General features: G+C 57.1%; 1 protein-coding gene across 5 annotated transcripts; it reads left to right on the top strand.

Moving 5' to 3' along the window:
- Nucleotides 1–9: 9 nt before the first annotated feature.
- TUBGCP2 (tubulin gamma complex component 2) lies at nt 10–18,572 on the top strand. Of its 5 annotated transcripts, XR_010412631.1 has the most exons (19): nt 10–141; nt 2,649–2,808; nt 4,169–4,297; nt 5,061–5,237; nt 6,220–6,379; nt 8,432–8,639; nt 8,929–9,128; nt 9,493–9,682; nt 10,264–10,409; nt 11,872–12,052; nt 12,714–12,894; nt 13,661–13,833; nt 14,097–14,225; nt 14,609–14,729; nt 15,277–15,420; nt 15,940–16,068; nt 16,156–16,223; nt 16,758–16,921; nt 18,178–18,572. XR_010412631.1 is itself a non-coding variant. In XM_045879118.3 (18 exons), exons 2-18 carry the CDS (start codon nt 2,659–2,661, stop codon nt 18,311–18,313), a joined length of 2,718 nt encoding a protein of 905 aa, XP_045735074.2. In that variant the 5' UTR covers nt 10–141; nt 2,649–2,658; the 3' UTR covers nt 18,314–18,572. The 5 variants fall into 5 exon arrangements, 4 of the variants coding, with proteins under 4 accessions (XP_045735074.2, XP_064451566.1, XP_064451567.1 ...); XM_045879118.3 differs by lacking the exon at nt 16,156–16,223; XM_064595496.1 differs by lacking the exon at nt 16,156–16,223 and having other exon boundaries at nt 16,758–18,409.
- The last annotated feature ends 209 nt before the right edge of the window (nt 18,573–18,781 follow it).

Genomic DNA, 18,781 nt, shown 5'->3' with positions numbered 1-18,781 from the left:
ACCCTGCGCGCCAGCGGCACCGCAGCCTGCCGGCCCCCGTCGGCGAGCGGCCGGGCCGGAAGTGACGTCGCGCCACTTCCGCTGCCGGCGCGGGCTGCTGAGGGGCTTCGGCGGGCTGGGCCCGGACGCGGGGTGTGAGCGGTGAGTCCGGCGGGGGGCGGCGGCGCCTGAGCCTGGGGGGCGGCGAGGCCGGGCCGGCCCTCCTTCCCTGCGCGCTCGTCCGGCGTGCGCAGCGCTTCCCCGCGTCGACTGCCCGCGGGCGCGGCCGGCCGGTGGCTCGCCCCTGGGCCGCGCGCCGCCAGGCTCCGGCGCCGCCCTGGCCCCTGCGGCGTCCCGCCCACGGTCGGGTCCCCACACGGGACCTCGGCGTTCCCTTCGCAGGCCGTGACGCGCGGACTCCTGCCTGCAAAAGCTCGCGCTGCCCCCCTCAGCCGCACTGCTCGCAGCGCGGCCGCCTCCCGCCGGAGGGGCCGGGGCGACCCCGGGGTCGTTCCTGCCTGCGGCCCGTCACCAGACCGGAGCCAGAGTGGTCTGTGGACAGTTCGCGCTTCACGGTGGCGCGTCTTGTTGGAAGCCCTTCGGCGGCCTCCCGTGACCGTGGTCCCCCTGGTCCGGGGGCCCTGCCTGTTGCGCCTGCCCTTCTAGTGCCCTGCATCCCGTCAGCGCCTGGCATGTGCCGGACGCTGTGCCCGGTGCCCCCCGCGGAAGGAGTAGAGGCGGGCTCTGCCACCTCGGAGCCTCCTGCCGAGCTGGGGGGACGACTGTGCAGCAGTCACCTCATTACAACGCTGATGGATGATCAGGGGATGCCACTGCTGGGGACGCTGGGGACTGGCCGTGGGGGGTGGGCGGGATGGCCCCAAGGCGGACTGTCCACTCCTCGCACAGGTGGTTCAGCGTGGAGGAGGACGTGCACACGCATGCACGCAATGGTCGGGAAAAGGGGTCTGTCTTTAACAAATTAAAAAATAGCTTTGAAAAGTATAATTAACTTATCTCATTCTGGAAGTAAAGGTGTGTGGCTACGTTCCCAGTCAATCATTTTTGCAGCTGGGAAGAGCTCTGGACAGACTCTGTTTTTCATCTCTTACGAAAAAGCATTAGGAGTCGACTTTTTTTCACAAACTGTCTAATGTTTTCCAAGCCCATTTGTGCAATTAGCTTTGAGCCCTCAGCGAACACTCGCTGCCACCTCTCTGCCTAACTCATTCCTGGGGAAATGTGCAGTAGGCGCCCTTGCCTCCACCCTCTGCGCAGCTCACGCTCGGGGAGGAGGGGAGTTCTGCCCTGTCACAGACGTCTGTGTTTGCGGCCACTAACAGAAGAACTCAGGAGCGTCAGAAAGATCTAGTGGGCTCTTGGGATTAGATGCTCCTCAGTGTTGTTTTCAGAGGGGATGCTGTGGACATTTTTGGTGGGGTGCTTCTGTTGGTGTTTAGGTTCTCTGGTCTCCTGCCCACCGAATACCAAGAGCACCCTTCTGGTCACTGTGACAACCAGAAGTGTCCCTTACACATTTCCAGATGTCCTCCCAGGAGAGGTCCTGCTTGCAGCTGAGAGCAGGTTCTTGCAGGAATCGTTCCAGATCTCCACAGAGAACTGGCTTCCTTGTACATTAATATTTGTGACGTGGGCATGTCTGTGCTTGTATTTTTACCACAAACACAAGGTTTTGTGCAGATAGTTTTAAAATAAACGTTCTCTCAGATGATCATTCTTCTGAAGTGCTGTCTCCACCTGCTTGTATCTGGTGGACAGCTGTTTCCTTTTGGTGGGAAACAACGTGCTTGCCATCTAGCATGACAAAGGGTCCTCAGTCCAGCCAGTATAGGACAACCCACATTCCTTGGGAAACCTTGTAGCACATGGATAAAACCAATTGCCCTTGGATTCAGAGAGGCCTCAGTGGGAAAGTTCCGTGTCCTCTTTGCTGTCTTGCTTGTAGTTTACAGTGCCTCGTTCGGGGTCCTCTGTGATTGGTAAGGTAACTGATGGTTTAGGATGCTGTTGGTGACTCAGATCCAGTTTTCCTTTTGTAAAACCAGCCAGTTCTCCAGTAACAACATTTGCACTTGGTCAGCCCTACGTAGTAAAAGCACACTTATTCTTGCTTCTCTAGTAACAACACCATAGGACTTGCCAAGTATGGGCCCTTTGGTGCTTTCACAGCAGCTCTGTGGGTACGATTTACTAGTCACCCTTGTCAGAAGAAGCCTAGAGAGGACAGGCTCCTTGCCTAGGGCCCTGTAGCCCAGACCTGGCCATGTCAGGGTTCAGACTGGCTGGGACTCCACAACCCATGCCCTGCTGCACCTCATGTCCGTGACTGGTTACTGTGAGCACCTCCTGATTTTACAAGTATGTGTGTTCATGCTTAACTGTTCTGCTTTTATGTTTGGAGATACCCTGGCTCTGGCCAGTTTTAAATGTTTATATACTAGGAGATGAGGGCCTCACTTTCTCGGTGTGGATTTGCAAATTAATATTCATTAGTTAATTAGCGTTGCGGGAGTGTGTGCTGAGTCTTCTCTGCTTGATGCTTGATATTTAACTTGGGCCTCGTCTTCACTACAAGTGTTAGCACACTTTTGTTTTTATAAACGGCTTTCCTCTTGCCTTTAGGAAAACCTGTTGTGATGTTGTTTCAGAGCCAAAACTATGAGTGAATTTCGGATTCACCATGACGTCAATGAGCTGCTCAGCTTGCTGCGTGTCCACGGAGGGGATGGCGCTGAGGTCTATATCGACCTGCTGCAGAAGAATAGGACCCCCTATGTCACAACCACTGTGTCTGCACACAGTGCCAAGGTGGGTTCCGTCCCGGAGCTGCGCCGGGCCCTGGGCGAGGCGGGCCCTGGGCGAGGCGGGCCCCGTCCCGGTGCAGTGCTGTGCCCTGGGCGAGGCGGGCCCCGTCCCGGTGCAGTGCCGGGCCCTGGGCGAGGCGGGCCCCGTCCCTGTGCCACGCTGTGCACAAAATTCACCAGCTTCCTGCCTGAGCAGCCACAGCATCACCAGTGTTGATGGCGGACAATGCTTGTTAAAGGCTTTTCTTGGACCAAGTATTGTGCTCAACTCAGTGCTTCTGATGATTCCTCATAGCAGTTCTTGTAACTCACCCTGTTGTACAGATGAGCAATTGGAGGCTCAGGGAGAGCGCTGGGCTGTCAGCCTGACCTCAGAACGCAGGTTCTGGGTCCCGTGAGGAAGCAGACTCCTATTCCTCTGGATGAAAAGGAAGCTCCTGGTGATGCCTGGCTGACTCAGTTGCCTGGAGCATGCGACTCTTGATCTCGGGGTCATGAGTTTGAGCCCCACATTGGGTGTAAAAATTACTTAAAAAAATAAAAATAAAAAACTTGAAAAGAAAAGGAAGCTCCTGGTATTAACTGTATTGACATCCCTTTAAAACAGATTTTTCTATCTTTATTCAAATAATATATAATTCAAAATTACAGATTTTCAGTAAGAGAGAATTTTGAAATTTATTTTTAGAAACACATCATGAAGCTTCAATTATTTATCTATTTATTTATTTTTTAAGGTTTTATTTATTTATTTGACAGAGAGAGAGACAGCGAGAGCAGGAACACAAGCAGGGGGAGTGGGAGAGGGAGAAGCAGGCTTCCCGCTGAGCAGGGAGCTCGATGTGGGGACTTGATCCCAGGACCCTGGGATCATGACCTGAGCCGAAGGCAGACGCTTAATGACTGAGCCACCCAGGCGCCCCGAAGCTTCAATTATTTAAATAGATTAATAATGGCACCATAATAATTAGGAAAATTCACTGAGCGGAGAGTGTTTGGGAACACAAAAGTGAATGTAATTTATAACAAGGGAAACACCATAAATCAGTGAGCAAACATAACCCCTGAGCCTGTGCCTAATTCCAAAGGGAATAGCATTGAATGTATGAAGCAAATGCATAAACTGTTAGAAAAATCTAAGTGGTTATTTCCTGATCTCAGGCTGAGGAAGCATAACAGGAGGGAAACTACAGGGGAGACCGTGCATAGGGTTAACAAACTGTTTGTTGGGTTTAAGTCTTATTTCAGAGGTATGTGATCATTTAGCCTACCTAATTTCACTATTTTGGTTTTTGTGTTTAATTTTCTGGAAGATTTTTAAAAGTTGTTATTGTCACTGAATCTCTCGTGTTTGTGCTTTTGAGGTTAAAATAGCAGAATTTTCTCGTACTCCAGAAGATTTTCTAAAGAAATATGATGAACTGAAATCTAAAAACACAAGGAACCTTGACCCGCTGGTGTACCTGTTATCAAAACTTACGGAGGACAGAGAGGTAACGGCTGCATGGGCTCACGTTGGGAGTGTCGGGAAAGGCGAACGTGTGGCGGGCTTCTGACGGAGCTCGTGGGGTGGCTTGCGCTGGTGGATGCTTGCGAGGTTTGCCCCGTTGAGACAGTGCCCCTGACGGCACGTTTCTGGCTGCTTCCCCTGCCCCATGCTGGTGGCACCGTGAGGTACCGTACGGATGTGTTTGTGCTGCTTCAGAGAGGACGGAGCTCACGCTCGCAGTGAACTTGAGAAGTATTACAGCTGCCACCTCCCGGGGGGGGGGGGGGCTTTACTTTTCGTTGTCTTATGCTGTGCTCTCACGTGTTGTGAATTGTGCATGTGTCCTTTGCGACACTAAGGAAAGCACTCAGGTCGAGGCTGGAGGAGCCGCTGCGCCCGCGAGCGTCCAGGGAGGTGCCTGGCCCTGTCCCTCTGCAGGCCCAGGGCCTGTTCAGGGGTCAAGGATGCGGCCGGGCATGGACAGAGTGGTCCCACTGCAGTATGGGAGACTGGCCGAGCGCAGAGACGGGGCCGTGCCCTTGGGAACGGAGTTTGGGGATTGGCTGTCACGCGGCCATCGGGTTTTCCTCCTGTCCTGATTTGGAGCTGTGGCACCTTGTGGCAGCAAACGCTGAGAGACCAGACTGCAGCTCAGGGACTCGTGGGGGTCCCGTTGTTCCTCCACGTGGAGTCGACAAGGAAGGAAGCGGGGGCTGGCTGTGCTCTGCAGAGCTGGCCCATGTGATCGTGGTTTTGTGTGTTTTCAGACTCTGCAGTATTTACAACAGAATGCGAAAGAACGCGCCGAGCTTGCAGCCAGCACTGCAGGCAGCGGCTCCACCAACTTCAGTGCCCCTGCCACGGGCTCCAAAATCTCCATGCAGGAGCTTGAGGAGCTGAGGAAGCAGCTTGGCAGTGTGGCCACGGGCTCCACGCTACAGCAGGTAGGGCTCCCCCACCACCCTCAGGGGTGATAGTCCTGGACCACAGGAGTGGATAACGGTGCAGGAAGGTTCTGACCCACCAGGCTGTCAGGCTTGCCTGTCGGGGGCACTCGCATGGATCTCAGCCTCTGTAAATTGTGATTGTTCCTTTCCCTCAATTAGTTTTTGACAGTTTATTTTTGTAAGAATATACTTTATAGACCATTTTCTATCTCTCATACTTACCGCTTCTCCTGCTCTTGATTTCATGTCCTGCCCCAGTCCCTTGATGTACGTCTCTCTTCTCATGGGGTTGCCCCTGTGGCCTTCAGGCCCCTCAGAGCAGCACCCATGAGGGTCTGAGCAGAGCTTGTGCTTGTTGAGCTCAGTGGCTCTGACGGGCACGGCAGCCAGCAGTGGTTGCTTGTCTTACATCAGCACCTCCCGTGTCCTCACACTGCTACCCTGTGTGACAGATGAGGAAATAGTTGCACCTCCCCTCTCACTGGCCACCCTTGACCTGGTACTTCTGAGGACTGCCCTGGTCAGCTTCTGGTGCCTGGTCCCGCAGGAGGACCGCAGCTCTGGGCATGTGCAGGAGGTGGCCTCTCCCCCTGGCCCTGAGGGGCCCAGGTAGGGGCTCCCTTCTCTAGCTGGCTGTCCCTGGGGCCTTGTCTCCACCCATCAGGTCATGTCTAGACTTCGTGCCACCAGGAAGAAGCCATTGAGTCTATGGTAGGTGTTCCCAAGAAAGGTGCAGCTTGTTGCCCGTGCTCCTGGCTTACCTGTGGGTTCTGCACAGACCGAGACCCCAGTGAGAGGCGGGGTCCCTGTCCTGTCACCAGAGCCTTGCGCTGTGATGGGCATGGAGACGCTCATTTCTTCACGTTTTTATTGAACCCTCATGTGTTGAGTGATTGACTCCTCTGGTGCCGTAGATGTCAGTTTTAAGTATTGGTACTAAAAGTATGTCTCTTTTTGTTTTTGAAAATATCCTCACCAGTCTCTAGAACTTACAAGAAAGTTGCTTCGAGATAAGCAGAACAAAAAAAATTCCGGCCAGCGCCTCCCTGTCTTTCCACCGTGGGTATATGAGAGACCCACACTGGTTGGGGATTTCCTGACTGGCTCAGGCGTGAGCACGGACACGGCTGTGCCTGTAGGTAGGTGATGTGTGTGTTTCTAACAGCCGGTGCCTTTGAGCGTGTGGTGCACTGCCCTTCCTGAGTTCTCATCCTCGGTAGTGCCGAGCTCTTGTGCTCTCGCTGCCTCTGGATGTTCCTTTCTCTCTCCTCCTCCCCCCACCTCATCTTCCAAGCAGATCCTTGGGGCTTGCTCCCAGGTCTTTCTTGCCACTTTTCCTTCGCAGGGTGACCTCGTTTGTTTTAAGGAATCATATTGTCCCCATTGCGATCCCAGATCTCTATCCTCAGGATGTCTCCCTGAATTTTGGTCTCACGTGGCCATCTGTCTGTTGTTTGTGTCTGCAGTGGGGCTCCTGACCCTCCCTTTAGTGTCTCCACTTTTCGCACGGCGACTGGTCACAGGTCACCGGGTCCTGGAGTGGCACCTGTGTTTGCTTCCTTCCCGCTGCACCAGCCTGGTCCCAGGCGCCACCCCCCACCATCTGTCCCTCTTGCCCAGACACAGTCCTTCTGCTCTCACTGGCTTGGGGCTCAGCACCTCCGCAGAGCTTGCTGTGTTAAAGGAATGTTATGGATCTGCTCTGTCTGGTATGGGGCCATCTGTGGAACGTAGCAAATGGGCATTGAACTGCAGCCGGTGCGGCTGAGGAATGGGTGTTTAGCTTTCTTTCCCTTGGCCCAGGTAGCCGGTGGCGTGGGGCCTCACATCCTGCCCTGCTGCCCTGTGGCTGTCTCCGTCATCCCAGAGCTAGCGGCTTTGAGCCTCAGGCCTGTGTCCTGTGTAGCTTCTCTAGTGACCCCTCAAACTCTGGGGAGCCGCAGAGACCCTGGTGGATTGGCCTCCAGGCCACACCTCGCTGTGCAGTGTCCCCTCAGCCTGGCTTGTTCCCCTGTCCCTTCAGCGCTCAGCCTCCAGGCTGGCTGTGCCACCCCGCTGTTCTTGCTCTCTCAGCCTGCGACGCTGTCCTTTTCCATGTGTGAGCAGGGTGCTGGAGGGCAGGGTGGCATCTGCCCCCCGAGGCCAGGGTCCCCACCGCAGGACCAGCTGACCCGGTGCTGCACCCCTTATCCCCCCACTGAGGGCATCCACTGGGGCTCTAACTGGGGTGATGCTCAGATTTCAAGTGAGTTGGGGGGGGTTGAGGCGATTCCTAGAAGGCACCCCTGCGCTTGAGAAACAGGAAGCCGAGCCTTGTCGCTCCGGTCGGAGCTGTGGAGAGGAAGCGGAGCTTGAAGTCCAGAGTGTGGCTCTGGAGGCCCCGTGACCCGTGCCTCGCCCAGACCGGCAGCTGCTGTGCTCAGAGCCTGTGCCCGCCGTCAGCAGGCTGGTGCGCTGCAGTGCCACCCTGCCCGCCAGGCCCCGGTTCTGCGGTGCCACGGGGCTGACGGGCTCCCACTGGGCCGGCTGCGCAGGGCTGGGCTGCGGGGCGGGGCACGGACACCGTTCTGTTGCTGCTGCGTGTGCTCCCCATGCGTGGCCGTCTGTCCCAGCAGAGGAGGACGCCGAGGGTTGTGAACCGAGAGAGGCAGGAGCTGCCTGGGCCTGTTTGGCCGGTGGCCCTGGCTGATGGCTTGTGACTGTCCTTAACTGGGTGGTTGTAAGGAAACCGTCTCATACTGTGCACACGTGCTGGAAGTTGTCACCACTTCCAAGTCTTTCAAGAAAGTCTTTTCATCCCACAGCAGCCCAGACTTGTTAAGTTGTGACGAGTGCTGTAACAACAGCTTACGTCAGAAGTGCTTCTTATATTCCTGACTTTCTCCTTTTAAATGTCAGGCTTTTATTTGTGTCCAGAGGGTTTTATCTGCCTGGTGCTTTAAGGCTGTGGTGCACTGCCCAAGCTCCACCTGTCCTGTGCTCATGGTGCTTTTGGAATCCCAGCCTTTAAAAGCTCCCTGGGATGAGTCAGATCCCAGTGAACAGCCTGATTCTCATGCCCATGAATGTTTGAGGGAATAACAGAGAAATCAGTAGAGGGTGCCCGAGTAGATTAGGGCAGGAGAAAGGTCAGTGGGAGTGAGGGGCCCTGGAGGTGAGGCCATGGCCCAGCTGGTATCTGCGGCCCACAGGCACGCTGCCCCTGGCCTCCCAAGAGTCGGCCGTGGTGGAGGACCTGCTCTATGTGCTGGTGGGTGTGGACGGCAGGTACATCACCGCCCAGCCCCTCACTGGGAGGCAGAGCCGCACCTTCCTCGTGGACCCCAACCTCGACCTGTCCATCAGGGAGCTGGTGAACAGGATCCTCCCCGTGGCTTCCAGTTACTCCACGGTGACCAGGTAGATGCCAGACGGGACCTGAGGCTGGACACGGGCCTTCCCAGGTGCTCTTGACCCCTGCAGCTCCCACTTTGTGTCTGTAAAGATCATTTGACTCCTTTTCTAAAGAGCGTCCTCATCTTTTTGTGACCCGGTTTCATGCCTGACACGGTTTTGAAGGGCCTGGGGACAAGTGCAGGGGGCTGGTTTCGAAGAGCTTGAGTGGGGAGGGGGCTCAGAGCATCTGACATCTAATCTGAAAATGTAGCCTCCCCTGCTCATGGGTCCTGGGTGCTCCTTTCCCTCCTAGGTTCATTGAAGAAAAGTCTTCCTTTGAATACGGACAGGTGAACCATGCCTTGGCGGCAGCCATGAGAACCCTAGTGAAGGAGTACCTGATCCTGGTCACGCAGCTGGAGCAGCTGCAGAGGCAGGGCCTGTTGTCACTTCAGAAGCTCTGGTTCTACATCCAGCCGGCCATGCGCACCGTCGACATCCTGGCCTCCCTTGGTGCGTGCCTACCCTCCCACCCGCCATGTCGGCCGGGCCATGGGAGGGACTTGGGGCAGTGGGCAGGCACATTCCATGGCGGGTGGGTTGTGGCGTGTGAAGGTGAGACTCCCAGACCAGCGTGCGAGGCATTCGTTTCTTCACTGTGGACGCCAGGGTGTGAGGCCAAAGCCTGTATTGCTTCGTGTTTTAATCTGTGGGAGGAAAACTCTGGAAACTTATCAGTAGATAAACTTTCATTAGTGATCACGAGCTTACGGTTTGAGTGTCCCCCACAAAAGGAGCACCTGGGGTGTCGTGACATAGCTGGGGGAGCCACAGGCAGCCCTTCTCAGCACTGAGTGCTGCCCCCCCCTCCTGGCAGCCACCTCGGTGGATAAGGGCGAGTGTGTCGGGGGGTCCACCCTGAGCCTTCTCCACGACCGGAGCTTCAACTACACGGGCGACAGCCAGGCGCAGGAGCTGTGCTTGTACTTAACCAAGGCCGCCAGCGTGCCCTACTTCGAGATCCTGGAGAAGTGGATCTATAGAGGGATAATCAATGACCCCTACAGGTAGGGCTCGCGGAGCCTGGGGAAACCCAGGTAAGACGCCACGTGCAGCCACGCTGCCCAGGGAGGCTTCAGCGTGTCGAGTGGTGGGGTCAGAATCAGCTCCGTGCGGCTCCCGGCTCCTGTCGCGGGCTTCCGTCGCAGCTGGGGAGCGTGGGTGTCCAGCACGTTCGAGGAGCCGGGGCGGCCCATAGACAAGTCTGTCCTGTTGAGGTGTATTTGCTAAAGGACTTGAAAAGCCAGGCCTAGAGGTAGCGTTTCCCTGCTGGTGATTCGCGTAACAGTCTGGGGGGGGCCTGACAACGTGATTTTAAAACCGTGCCTCGCTAAGAGATACCTGAAACAGGCGTGAAGGGGTTGCCCCCCTGCTGTGGGGGTCGGCTCGTTGCCTGTGTTCACACGGGAGGGAAGGGCTACGTTCCCCTGACGGGTGGAACTAGAGAGGTCGACCTGCACCCCTGTGGCCCTGAATGTCCTCGGAGCCCCGGAGCGGGCTCTCAGCTGGGGACGGTGGGCACGGGACATGCTGAGCCCATCCGCCTGTTGGCGTGGCTTGCCGCCTGAGAGCGTCCTGTGGTTGCCAGCGAGTTCATGGTGGAAGAGCACGAGCTGCGGAAGGAGAAGATCCAGGAGGACTACAACGACAAGTACTGGGACCAGAGGTACACCGTCGTGCAGCGGCAGATCCCCTCCTTCCTGCAGAAGATGGTCGGCAAAGTGCTCAGCACAGGTGAGCCTCGCGCCCCAGCCCAGCACATGCTCGCCCTCTGTCCTGTGGCTCTGTCTCTGTGCCCCTGCTGCTGGGCAGGGGCCCCGCCGTGCGCTGCAAGGGCTGCAGAGCCTCCACAGGGTCTTCTTGTGCCTGGCCATTGTCCCGTCTGACTCCTGCGGCTCTGGGTGCTGTCATTTTGTTCCCTGACCCCAGGAGGTTGTCTCCCAGGTGGCTTTTCTTCACTACTTTGTTTCTAGAGCTCTGTTACCACTGACAGGAAAGTTGCTTTCCTGCTCCCAGCCGGCGCCAGTCGTGCGGCTTTTCCACACCAACATCCAGCTCTCCTGTTGTCTGTGCACACCAGCTGGGCGTCCTGTGAATTAGCCCAGTCCTGGCACGGACCTCTCAGGGTTGGTGGGCGCGGGCTCCTCAGGCTCAGAGCTCAGTCCCTCAGGGCGGCCCCCACATCAACACTGCTGTCCGCACCGCTGTCTGACGTCGCTACGAATTGGGGGTTCCCGTGACCCCCTCCTCGGGGTTGATGATTTGCTAGGACGGCTCACAGAACTCAGGGAAACACTTTACTTTCTAGATTACCGGGTTATTAGAAAGGATGTAAGTGAACAGCCAGCTGAAGAGGTCCATGGGGCGAGGTCTGGGCAGGTGCCGAGCACAGGAGCTCCGAAGTGCGTGGCGCTCGGTGCGCCATCCCCGTGTGGACGTGTTCACCACCCAGAAACTCCACATCGCTCCACTTAGGAATTGTAGGGAGGTTCCGTTATGCAGGCGTGAGTGATGAAATGTTTGGCAGTTGATTTATCCAGTCTCCAGCCTCTCTCCGAGCCCGGCATCGGGGGGTAGGACCAAAGCTCCCGCCCTCTGGTCACAGGGTTGGTTCCCCGGCACGCAGCTCCCAGCCTGAGCTGGACAGGGGCTGCCCAGAGTCACCTCCCGGCGTAAACTCAGCTGTGCTCGGAAGGGGTTCATGAGCCACAAGATTGCAAGAGTTTTAGGAGCTCAGCGCCAGCAACAAAAACAAAGTCCAAAGATCCAGTCCTTCTGGGTCAGTCTCATACACCACTATAGGAACAGCAGTTGAGGACCTGGGCCTCAGTGGCCCAGTGGTGTTCCACTCACCATCATATGGGCTGGGAACCGGACAGGCTTCCAGCCAGGGACTTGGTGATCAAGGACGGGGTTGGAAGATGGTTGGGAACCTCATTCTCTGAAAGCTTTTTTGAAATTATTTCTGTGCTCTTTGTTAGAAAAATCCTGATGAAAGAGAGTCTAGCCTGTTGTAGCACTTACTGCTTCTGTCCTTCACGGGCATCAGTTGTGTTTCCCTGCCTCACGTAAAGGGCTCTAGAACCATGTTTCCAGTCCGCTAGCTAGTGTTGGGGTCACAGTATCCGAGGTTTGGGCCTGTGGTTTAGTGTCGGTATAGTGAAATTTTTAATCTGTTTTCTCCTTGTCTTTTCAGGAAAATATCTGAATGTAGTCAGAGAGTGTGGTCACGATGTCACCTGCCCAGTGGCCAAGGAGATCATCTACACTTTGAAGGAGCGAGCATATGTTGAGCAAATCGAGAAGGCTTTTAACTACGCCAGCAAGGTCCTGCTGGCCTTCCTGATGGAAGAGAAGGAGCTCGTGGCGCACCTGAGGTGAGCTGTCTGCCTTCTGCCTTCTAGCTCGGCTCGTGGAACCCTCCTGGCGTCTGACCAAGGCCAGAAACTTACTCTTAGTGGCTCTGTTTTGTGGACAGAAACACAAGCATGCTGCTAGGTTGTCTCCAGCCTGAGAACCTTGCACAGTTGTGACCCTGCCACCTTGGTCCTGCTACCCAGAGCCCAGTGGGGCCATGTCTGCCTGTGTCACCTTGGGGTGACACAGCTTGCCCAGTCTTGCCCCCGGTCCAGGGCCACCAGCCCTTTCTGAACACAGTGGTCCCTCACCTGTGCCTAAGAGCTGTTCATTTCTGCTCATTTGTGAAGCTGACCGTTTCTCCCCTTTCTAATGTACTTCTCTGGTCTATGGCCATACCACCCTGAACACGCCTGATTTCGTCTGGTCTCAGAAGCTGAGCAGGGTCGGGCCTGCTTAGGGGAGTGCTGCTGGGCGAGGAGCTTGGCTCGTCCTCCCTGGGCTGCGCTACCCAAGGCCCACCTGGCCCCACCTCATCATCCAAACTGCTGGTTGTATTGGGAGCCCTTCGTCTGCACGCAGCTCTTCCTTGTCAGCCGTCTGTCAGTTTTCCCAAGTCTAGGCCACTCTGCGGGTCCCACAGCTGTGCTGGTGACCCCCGTGCCCCCACCCGCTCTGTAGGTCCATCAAGCGCTACTTCCTGATGGACCAGGGTGACTTCTTTGTGCACTTCATGGACCTCACCGAGGAGGAGCTGAAGAAGCCAGTGGACGACATCACGCCCACCCGTCTGGAGGCTCTGCTGGAGCTGGCCTTGCGCATGAGCACTGCCAACACGGACCCTTTCAAGGATGACCTCAAGGTGGGTCGGGGCCTGGGGCTGGGGGAGTGCCCTTCAGACCCACCAACCTGCGTCCAGATAGGTTGGGCAGCTGCCTGAGCAAGATGGCCATGAAACCCCAGGAGAACCCAACTCCCGATGGTGATGCCGCAGCTCACCCTTGAGCAACACGGGTGTGAGCTGCGCAGGTCCGTTTACACACAGATCTTTATCGATAAATACAGTACAGTGACATAAACGTATTTTCTTTTTTATTAACGGTTCCTGTTCTGTAGCTTACTTTATCATAAGAGCACGGTACATGTTATGATGTACAAAATACGTGCTCGTCACGTGTGTCAGGCTCTCGGTCAGCAGTAGGCTATTCATAGTTAGGGATACGGGCGGTCTGCAGGTCCCCGTGGACTTTCAACTGAACCAACGGGTTGGCGCCCCAGCCCCAACATTGTTCACGGTCAGCCTACTGTTTTCCACTAAGTATGCCGCTCTTTCGGCTGGGTCCTGGCACTTGTGGTAAAATTATAAATCTGAAGGGATTTAGGCTTTGCTGTGTAGTTTCTCGTTTACGCCATCGGGCATCTTAAAAATGATCTCTCTGCACTTTTTGCTTTGGTGGAAAGCGGCTGAGGCTTTATTGGCAGACACTTGTTTTGTAAGCCAGCCTTCAGGATGCAGAGTCTACGTCAGAGAAAGCTACCTCAGTCCCAGACTTGCTTCTCCAGCTCCTGGGGCAGCTGGGCTGGGGCAGCGGTCAGGATGTGACGCTTTTTTCTTTGTCTTTCTCAAGATCGATCTGATGCCTCATGACCTCATCACTCAGCTCCTGCGGGTTCTGGCCATCGAGACCAAGCAGGAGAAGGCGATGGTCCATGCTGACCCCACTGAGCTCACGCTGAGCGGCCTAGAGGCCTTCTCTTTTGACTATGTTGTTAAGTGGCCTCTGTCACTGATTATCAATAGGTGAGCATTGATCTTTCCGGCGCCAGCTGCCCTGGACACAATTCCAGGTTTGCCCGGAAGGCAGGATTGTATCCAGTCTGCAGACCGTTCGCAGCGGCTGTGCACGTCCACTTCTGTGCGGGGTGGGTTGCCTGGCTGCCTGGCGGCCAGGGAGCAGAACGGCATCAGCGAGGTCAGAGCCTCGGCCACTGTGTGCCGTGAGCCTCACGGTGTCGGAGGCCAGCAGCGCCCACCAGGTGTCGGCCACCTTTTCCTTCTTGCAGGAAAGCCCTGACCCGCTACCAGATGCTCTTCAGACACATGTTCTACTGCAAGCACGTGGAGCGGCAGCTCTGCAACGTCTGGATCAGCAACAAGGCCGCCAAGCAGTACTCGTTACACTCGGCAAAGTGGTGCGTCTGTTCTGCGCGCTCAGGTGCTCCCCTCAAGGCAGGAGCGTTTCACTCTTCACCCCTTTAGAAAGGCAGCTTGTCATACGGCTCTGTGGCTTTTTGACCCCTGACGAGTTTCACATTGCAGCGCGGGGCCGTGGCCGCCCACGGTAGACGTGGCTCGGTCCCTCCGCTGTTGGTGCGGACATGCGGGTGGCCGGGTCTGTCACCGTGAGCCCTGTGAGGCTTGGGGGTGCTTGTTCGCTCCCGCCGGCGCGCACGCTGGTCGGTGACACCGGGTGGTGTGTGTGCCCGTGTGGGGGCGCTCAGCGCAGGGCACCCTGACAGCGGGGCGGGGGGGGCCCGCGGCTGCCACAGCGGCGACCCTCCTTGTGCTCGCTCAGGTTTGCCGGTGCCTTCACCCTGCGACAGCGGATGCTCAACTTTGTGCAGAACATTCAGTATTACATGATGTGTGAAGTGATGGAGCCAACGTGGCACATCCTTGAGAAAAACCTGAAGTCTGTGAGTTTGAACTTAAGACGGCATAACACTTAAAAGGCTCTACGCCAGCTGGGTGGCACCAAGTAGGTTCTTGGGAAGGGAACGTAGTGGGCCGGATGTCGGGGGGTTAGTGCAGTGCTTGCTCCGGGCTGGTGAGGAGGAGACCGCAAAGCCCTCCGTACACGGAAGCGGTTTCTTCGTGAACACAGCCAAGGTGTGCGTGAGTGAGACTGGGATGTGGGGGGGTTCCCCTGAGGTGGTGCGGAGAGCCTTGGGGTTGGGGTGGCTCTGCGCCCCCACCCCCATCCCAGCACCCCTGGGGCCTGTCAGCAGGTCCCAGAAGCATGAAGGGACGGCAGCCGTGGAAGAACCAAAACTGTGGCCTTTTGGCGGCATGTTTAGCATTTTTTTGTGGGGGTATTTTGAAGTTTTCTCTCAAAAGCCGTAGGGTCATTTAAGGAAAGGAAACAAAACAGAAGTACACAGAGCAGCAGCCTGGCCCGCGTAGGGTCTGGTCTCCTCGCAAAGTCGTGCCGAAAGCCAAGGCAGGTGCCGTCTCTCCACGCAGGCGTCCAACATCGACGACGTGCTGGGTCACCACACGAGCTTCCTGGACAACTGTCTGAAGGACTGCATGCTGACCAACCCTGAGCTGCTCAAAGTCTTCTCCAGGCTCATGTCCGTGTGCGTCATGTTCACCAACTGCATGCAGGTGTGCCACCACGCAGCCCGCCCGCCTTCTGCCCGCCCTGTGCAGGGCTGTCTGTCTGAGCCCCCTTCTGCCGTTGTGGGCCGGGACCAGCAGCTGCAGCATCTCTGTCCCCAGCCCTTTTCTGGGCGCCTGGCGTTCTTTTTGTCCAGTTCAAGTTATTTGATTCAGTTACAAGCAGCTGCCTAAAATGCTGATACAGAAAGTCAGTATTGGGAGGCAGAGGGGGTGACACAGGGTTCACCAGGACTCCAGGGCATGCAAGGTGGTCGCCAGCGTCTGGGGGATAGGAGCCTGGGAGCCAGATCCGTATGGGGCTCGCCCTGGGGAGATGCCGTCTTCAGAAGACTCTGTTGACGAGCCCTCCGACAGGCACCCTTGGAAGCCATGTGGGCACAGGTGCAGCTCCCCGAGTTCACGTCTGCTGTCCCCACATCTGCAGATGGTGCCTCAGCTGTGTGGTGGCACATAGTCCACTTGGGTTCCTTGAAACTAACAACAGCGTTTCTTCCTGACCCCAAGAGATTTACGCAGAGCATGAAGTTGGACGGTGAGCTGGGCCGGCTGATGTTGGAGCATGGCACAATGCTGGGGCCACCCACGGAGGCCGAGCGGGCGGAGGAGCGTGCCCGCAAGGAGCTCGCTAGGAAGGTGTGCAGCCTCCGGCTTCGTCCAGCAGGCCCGCTGCAGCCCTCCATTCTGTTGTCCCTTTGATCAAAAAAAGTTCATCCTAATTAGGTTCCAAACATGAGCTAGAGGATCTCTTCTCCAAACTTGTCCAAACCTCAGCCCCGCTGTGCTCGAGGGTGAGGCCACAGTTCCCCGGAGCAGGGGTTGGGGTGTCCGCAGAGGGCCTGCCATGTAGCAGGCACAGGGCCGTGGGCCCTGCTGTCATTACAGAGTCCAGCCTTAACCAGAAGGGCGAGGTGTCTCCGCCTTCTTTGAGGGGATGCGGGGAGGGGCATGGGCCCTGCAGCACCAGCCCAGGTCTGGAGGGAGCTCAGGCCCGCACTCCTGTGTCCACTCCCTTTGCTGAGAGGGAGCCAGGAGAAAATGCTGCATTCCCTTGAAAATCTGAGCCACGTAAAGAATCCATGAGGTGCATGGACTTGCTGCTTCCTTGTGGGAGCAGGGCAGGGCGCCCACTGCCCAAACAGAGCATGTCTCTGTGTTCCGCAGTCTCAGGAACTTTTATGATGCCTTAACTTTTATCACATGAAAACTTGCCCAAATCCCTTCTATTTAAAAAAAAAGGGGGGGTGGGGAGGGAGGCCGAGCTGGTAGGGAACAATGCCAAGGTGGGGCTAGAGGCACTCACGGTGCGTGACCGTGTCTTCTAGTACCTGGCTGAGCACGTGGACGCCCCTCAGCTGACCTCCAGCTTCGAGGCCACCATCAACAAGTTTGATAAGAATTTCTCGGCACATCTGCTTGACCTTCTGGCCCGACTGAGCCTCTACAGCACCAGCGACTGTGAGCATAGCATGGCCAGCGTCATCTCCAGGTGGGTGCGGATGGCCTCCTGCCCCGGCTGCCACGGGCACCATCCTGTCCCCGTGTGGCCGCGAGTCCCGGGCTTCCCCCGTGCGCCCCCCGCCCCCGCCGTCACCACACAGCTTTGGGCCGCCCCAGGGAGGGAGTGACTGAGGCGGGGTCTGCTTGGGTGTGCGGGCGTTCGTCCCTCACCTCCTGTGCTGCTGCTGGTCACTGCTCACTCCCTGAAGTGACAGATGCACGTGTGCGGTGGTTTGTGTTCCCTCGTGAGCGTGTGCACCAGTGACCGTCTGTGCCCCCGGCGCTGGTCCCTGTCTGTGGGCCGGGCTGGCTCAGGCTCGCCCAACGCTTTGCTCCCTGAGCCAGGACCCAGGACGCTGGAAGGGCCCCCCAGCCCCCAGCCTTGGGCCGTGCATGGCGGCAGCATCACCCCGTTTTCAGATGAGCAGCCAGGAGGCAGGCAAGGGAAGACAAGACCAGCGGTGCTGCTCAGGCCAGGAAGTCACTGGGAGCCAACAGTGGGGGTCATGGCAGCGCTTACTAAAGCCTCCTGTTTGGGCTCTTGGGGCTGGCTGTGCCTTGTCACCACTCCTAGGAGGTGTGACAGAGCATTGCTGGTGACTCTGGGAGGGCCCGTTGGGGAGGACAGTGCAGGAGCGTGAAGACAGGTGCAGGGGGCCAGCAAACTGGTCAGCCAGTTTGTGGTTCTGGGGCCAGCAGATTCCCATGACCTGTGGAGCCCGGCAGTGTCCTGGACGCCCCGCTCTACAGAGGGGAGGCAGTGGGTCAGCTGATTTCCAAGGGATTGGGGTGGGGGTGTCCTTGCCTGGGAAGGTGTCAGACGGACGTCTGATATCCTAAGTACAGGGCCTGGGAGGTGCCTCCAGCCTGTGGCACGCTTGGGCCCTTGTGCCAGGTAAGGCTGGCCCCAACATCCAGGGGCCGGGGAGGGCTGCCAGGGAGGTGGGTGGGGGGTGGGGGACAGCTCTTCTGCTGGGGTTTTAGCAGAGAAACCGAAGCTATGCTTCTGCTTAAACCCCTAATTAGGAGTTTTGGTTGTTCCGCTTTCAGTTTGCATGTGTGTTTAGGTTCCGATGTCAGTGTTGCTTGAACCAGGGAAGGCTGTGTGGGTGGGTGTTCCTCGCACCTGGTGCAGAGCCGGCCCTTTGCCTGTGGGGTGGATCAGTTGCCTGGTGTGGCACCGCAGGGAGGGCACCTCTGCACCTGGGGCATCTGCATGGGAGCCCAGCCCCTCTCCTCCCGCAGACTGGACTTCAATGGCTTCTACACGGAGCGCCTGGAGCGTCTTTCTGCAGAGAGGAGCCAGAAGGCAGCACCCCAGGTGCCTGTCCCACGGGGCCCCCCAGCATCAGCGCCCAGGGTCGCTGTCACCGCACAGTGAGGCTGCAGGTGCTGTGGAGAAATGAGTTCAGAACCTTTTACTGGAATAGCGCTGAACCACCCGTTGTTGCTGTTTAAATATAAAGTCTGAATGTCATCCCCGCGTGCTGCTCTCGTGTCTCGGGGTCCTGGGTTCTGCTCTGCAGCAGCTGCCCGGACCCGAGCGGGCGTCTGCACGGCTGTGCTCTGTGAACTTCCTTCAGTCAAGCAGGGTCACTTTTTAAAATGTTTCTGTTCTCAAATAAAGAGAAGTGAAAACATATGGCATTTGGGCAACATGAAGATAATTTCCAAAATGCCATGCAGGGGACGGGGTCCAGGTGTCCACAGCTGGTCAGGTACACAGGCCTGGACTCCCAGAAATCCACTCTTGTGCTAGGCTGGGCTCCGGGCATTAGGGGGCAGCACGGTCCTCGAGCTGTCGCAGGGCCGGGCCAGAGGGTGGGGGAGTCCTCAGGAGCACCTGCCC

Source organism: Mirounga angustirostris, unplaced genomic scaffold (assembly GCF_029215605.1).
Source record: "Mirounga angustirostris isolate CCGP_5_RB_7025 unplaced genomic scaffold, mMirAng1.0.hap1 SCAF_6, whole genome shotgun sequence".
Lineage (NCBI taxonomy): Eukaryota > Metazoa > Chordata > Mammalia > Carnivora > Phocidae > Mirounga > Mirounga angustirostris.
The sequence above is the reverse complement of the archived record's forward strand: the minus strand, read 5'-3'. Positions and strand labels throughout refer to the sequence as shown.

Excerpts from the sequence above, each read along its gene's own strand:
- TUBGCP2 (XM_064595496.1), top strand. The coding sequence starts at position 2,659 with ATGAGTGAATTTCGGATTCACCATGACGTCAATGAGCTGCTCAGCTTG. Across the intron at positions 12,895-13,660 it reads CTTTCAAGGATGACCTCAAG|ATCGATCTGATGCCTCATGA; the intron begins GTGGGTCGGGGC and ends GTCTTTCTCAAG. Across the intron at positions 14,226-14,608 it reads TCGTTACACTCGGCAAAGTG|GTTTGCCGGTGCCTTCACCC; the intron begins GTGCGTCTGTTC and ends GTGCTCGCTCAG.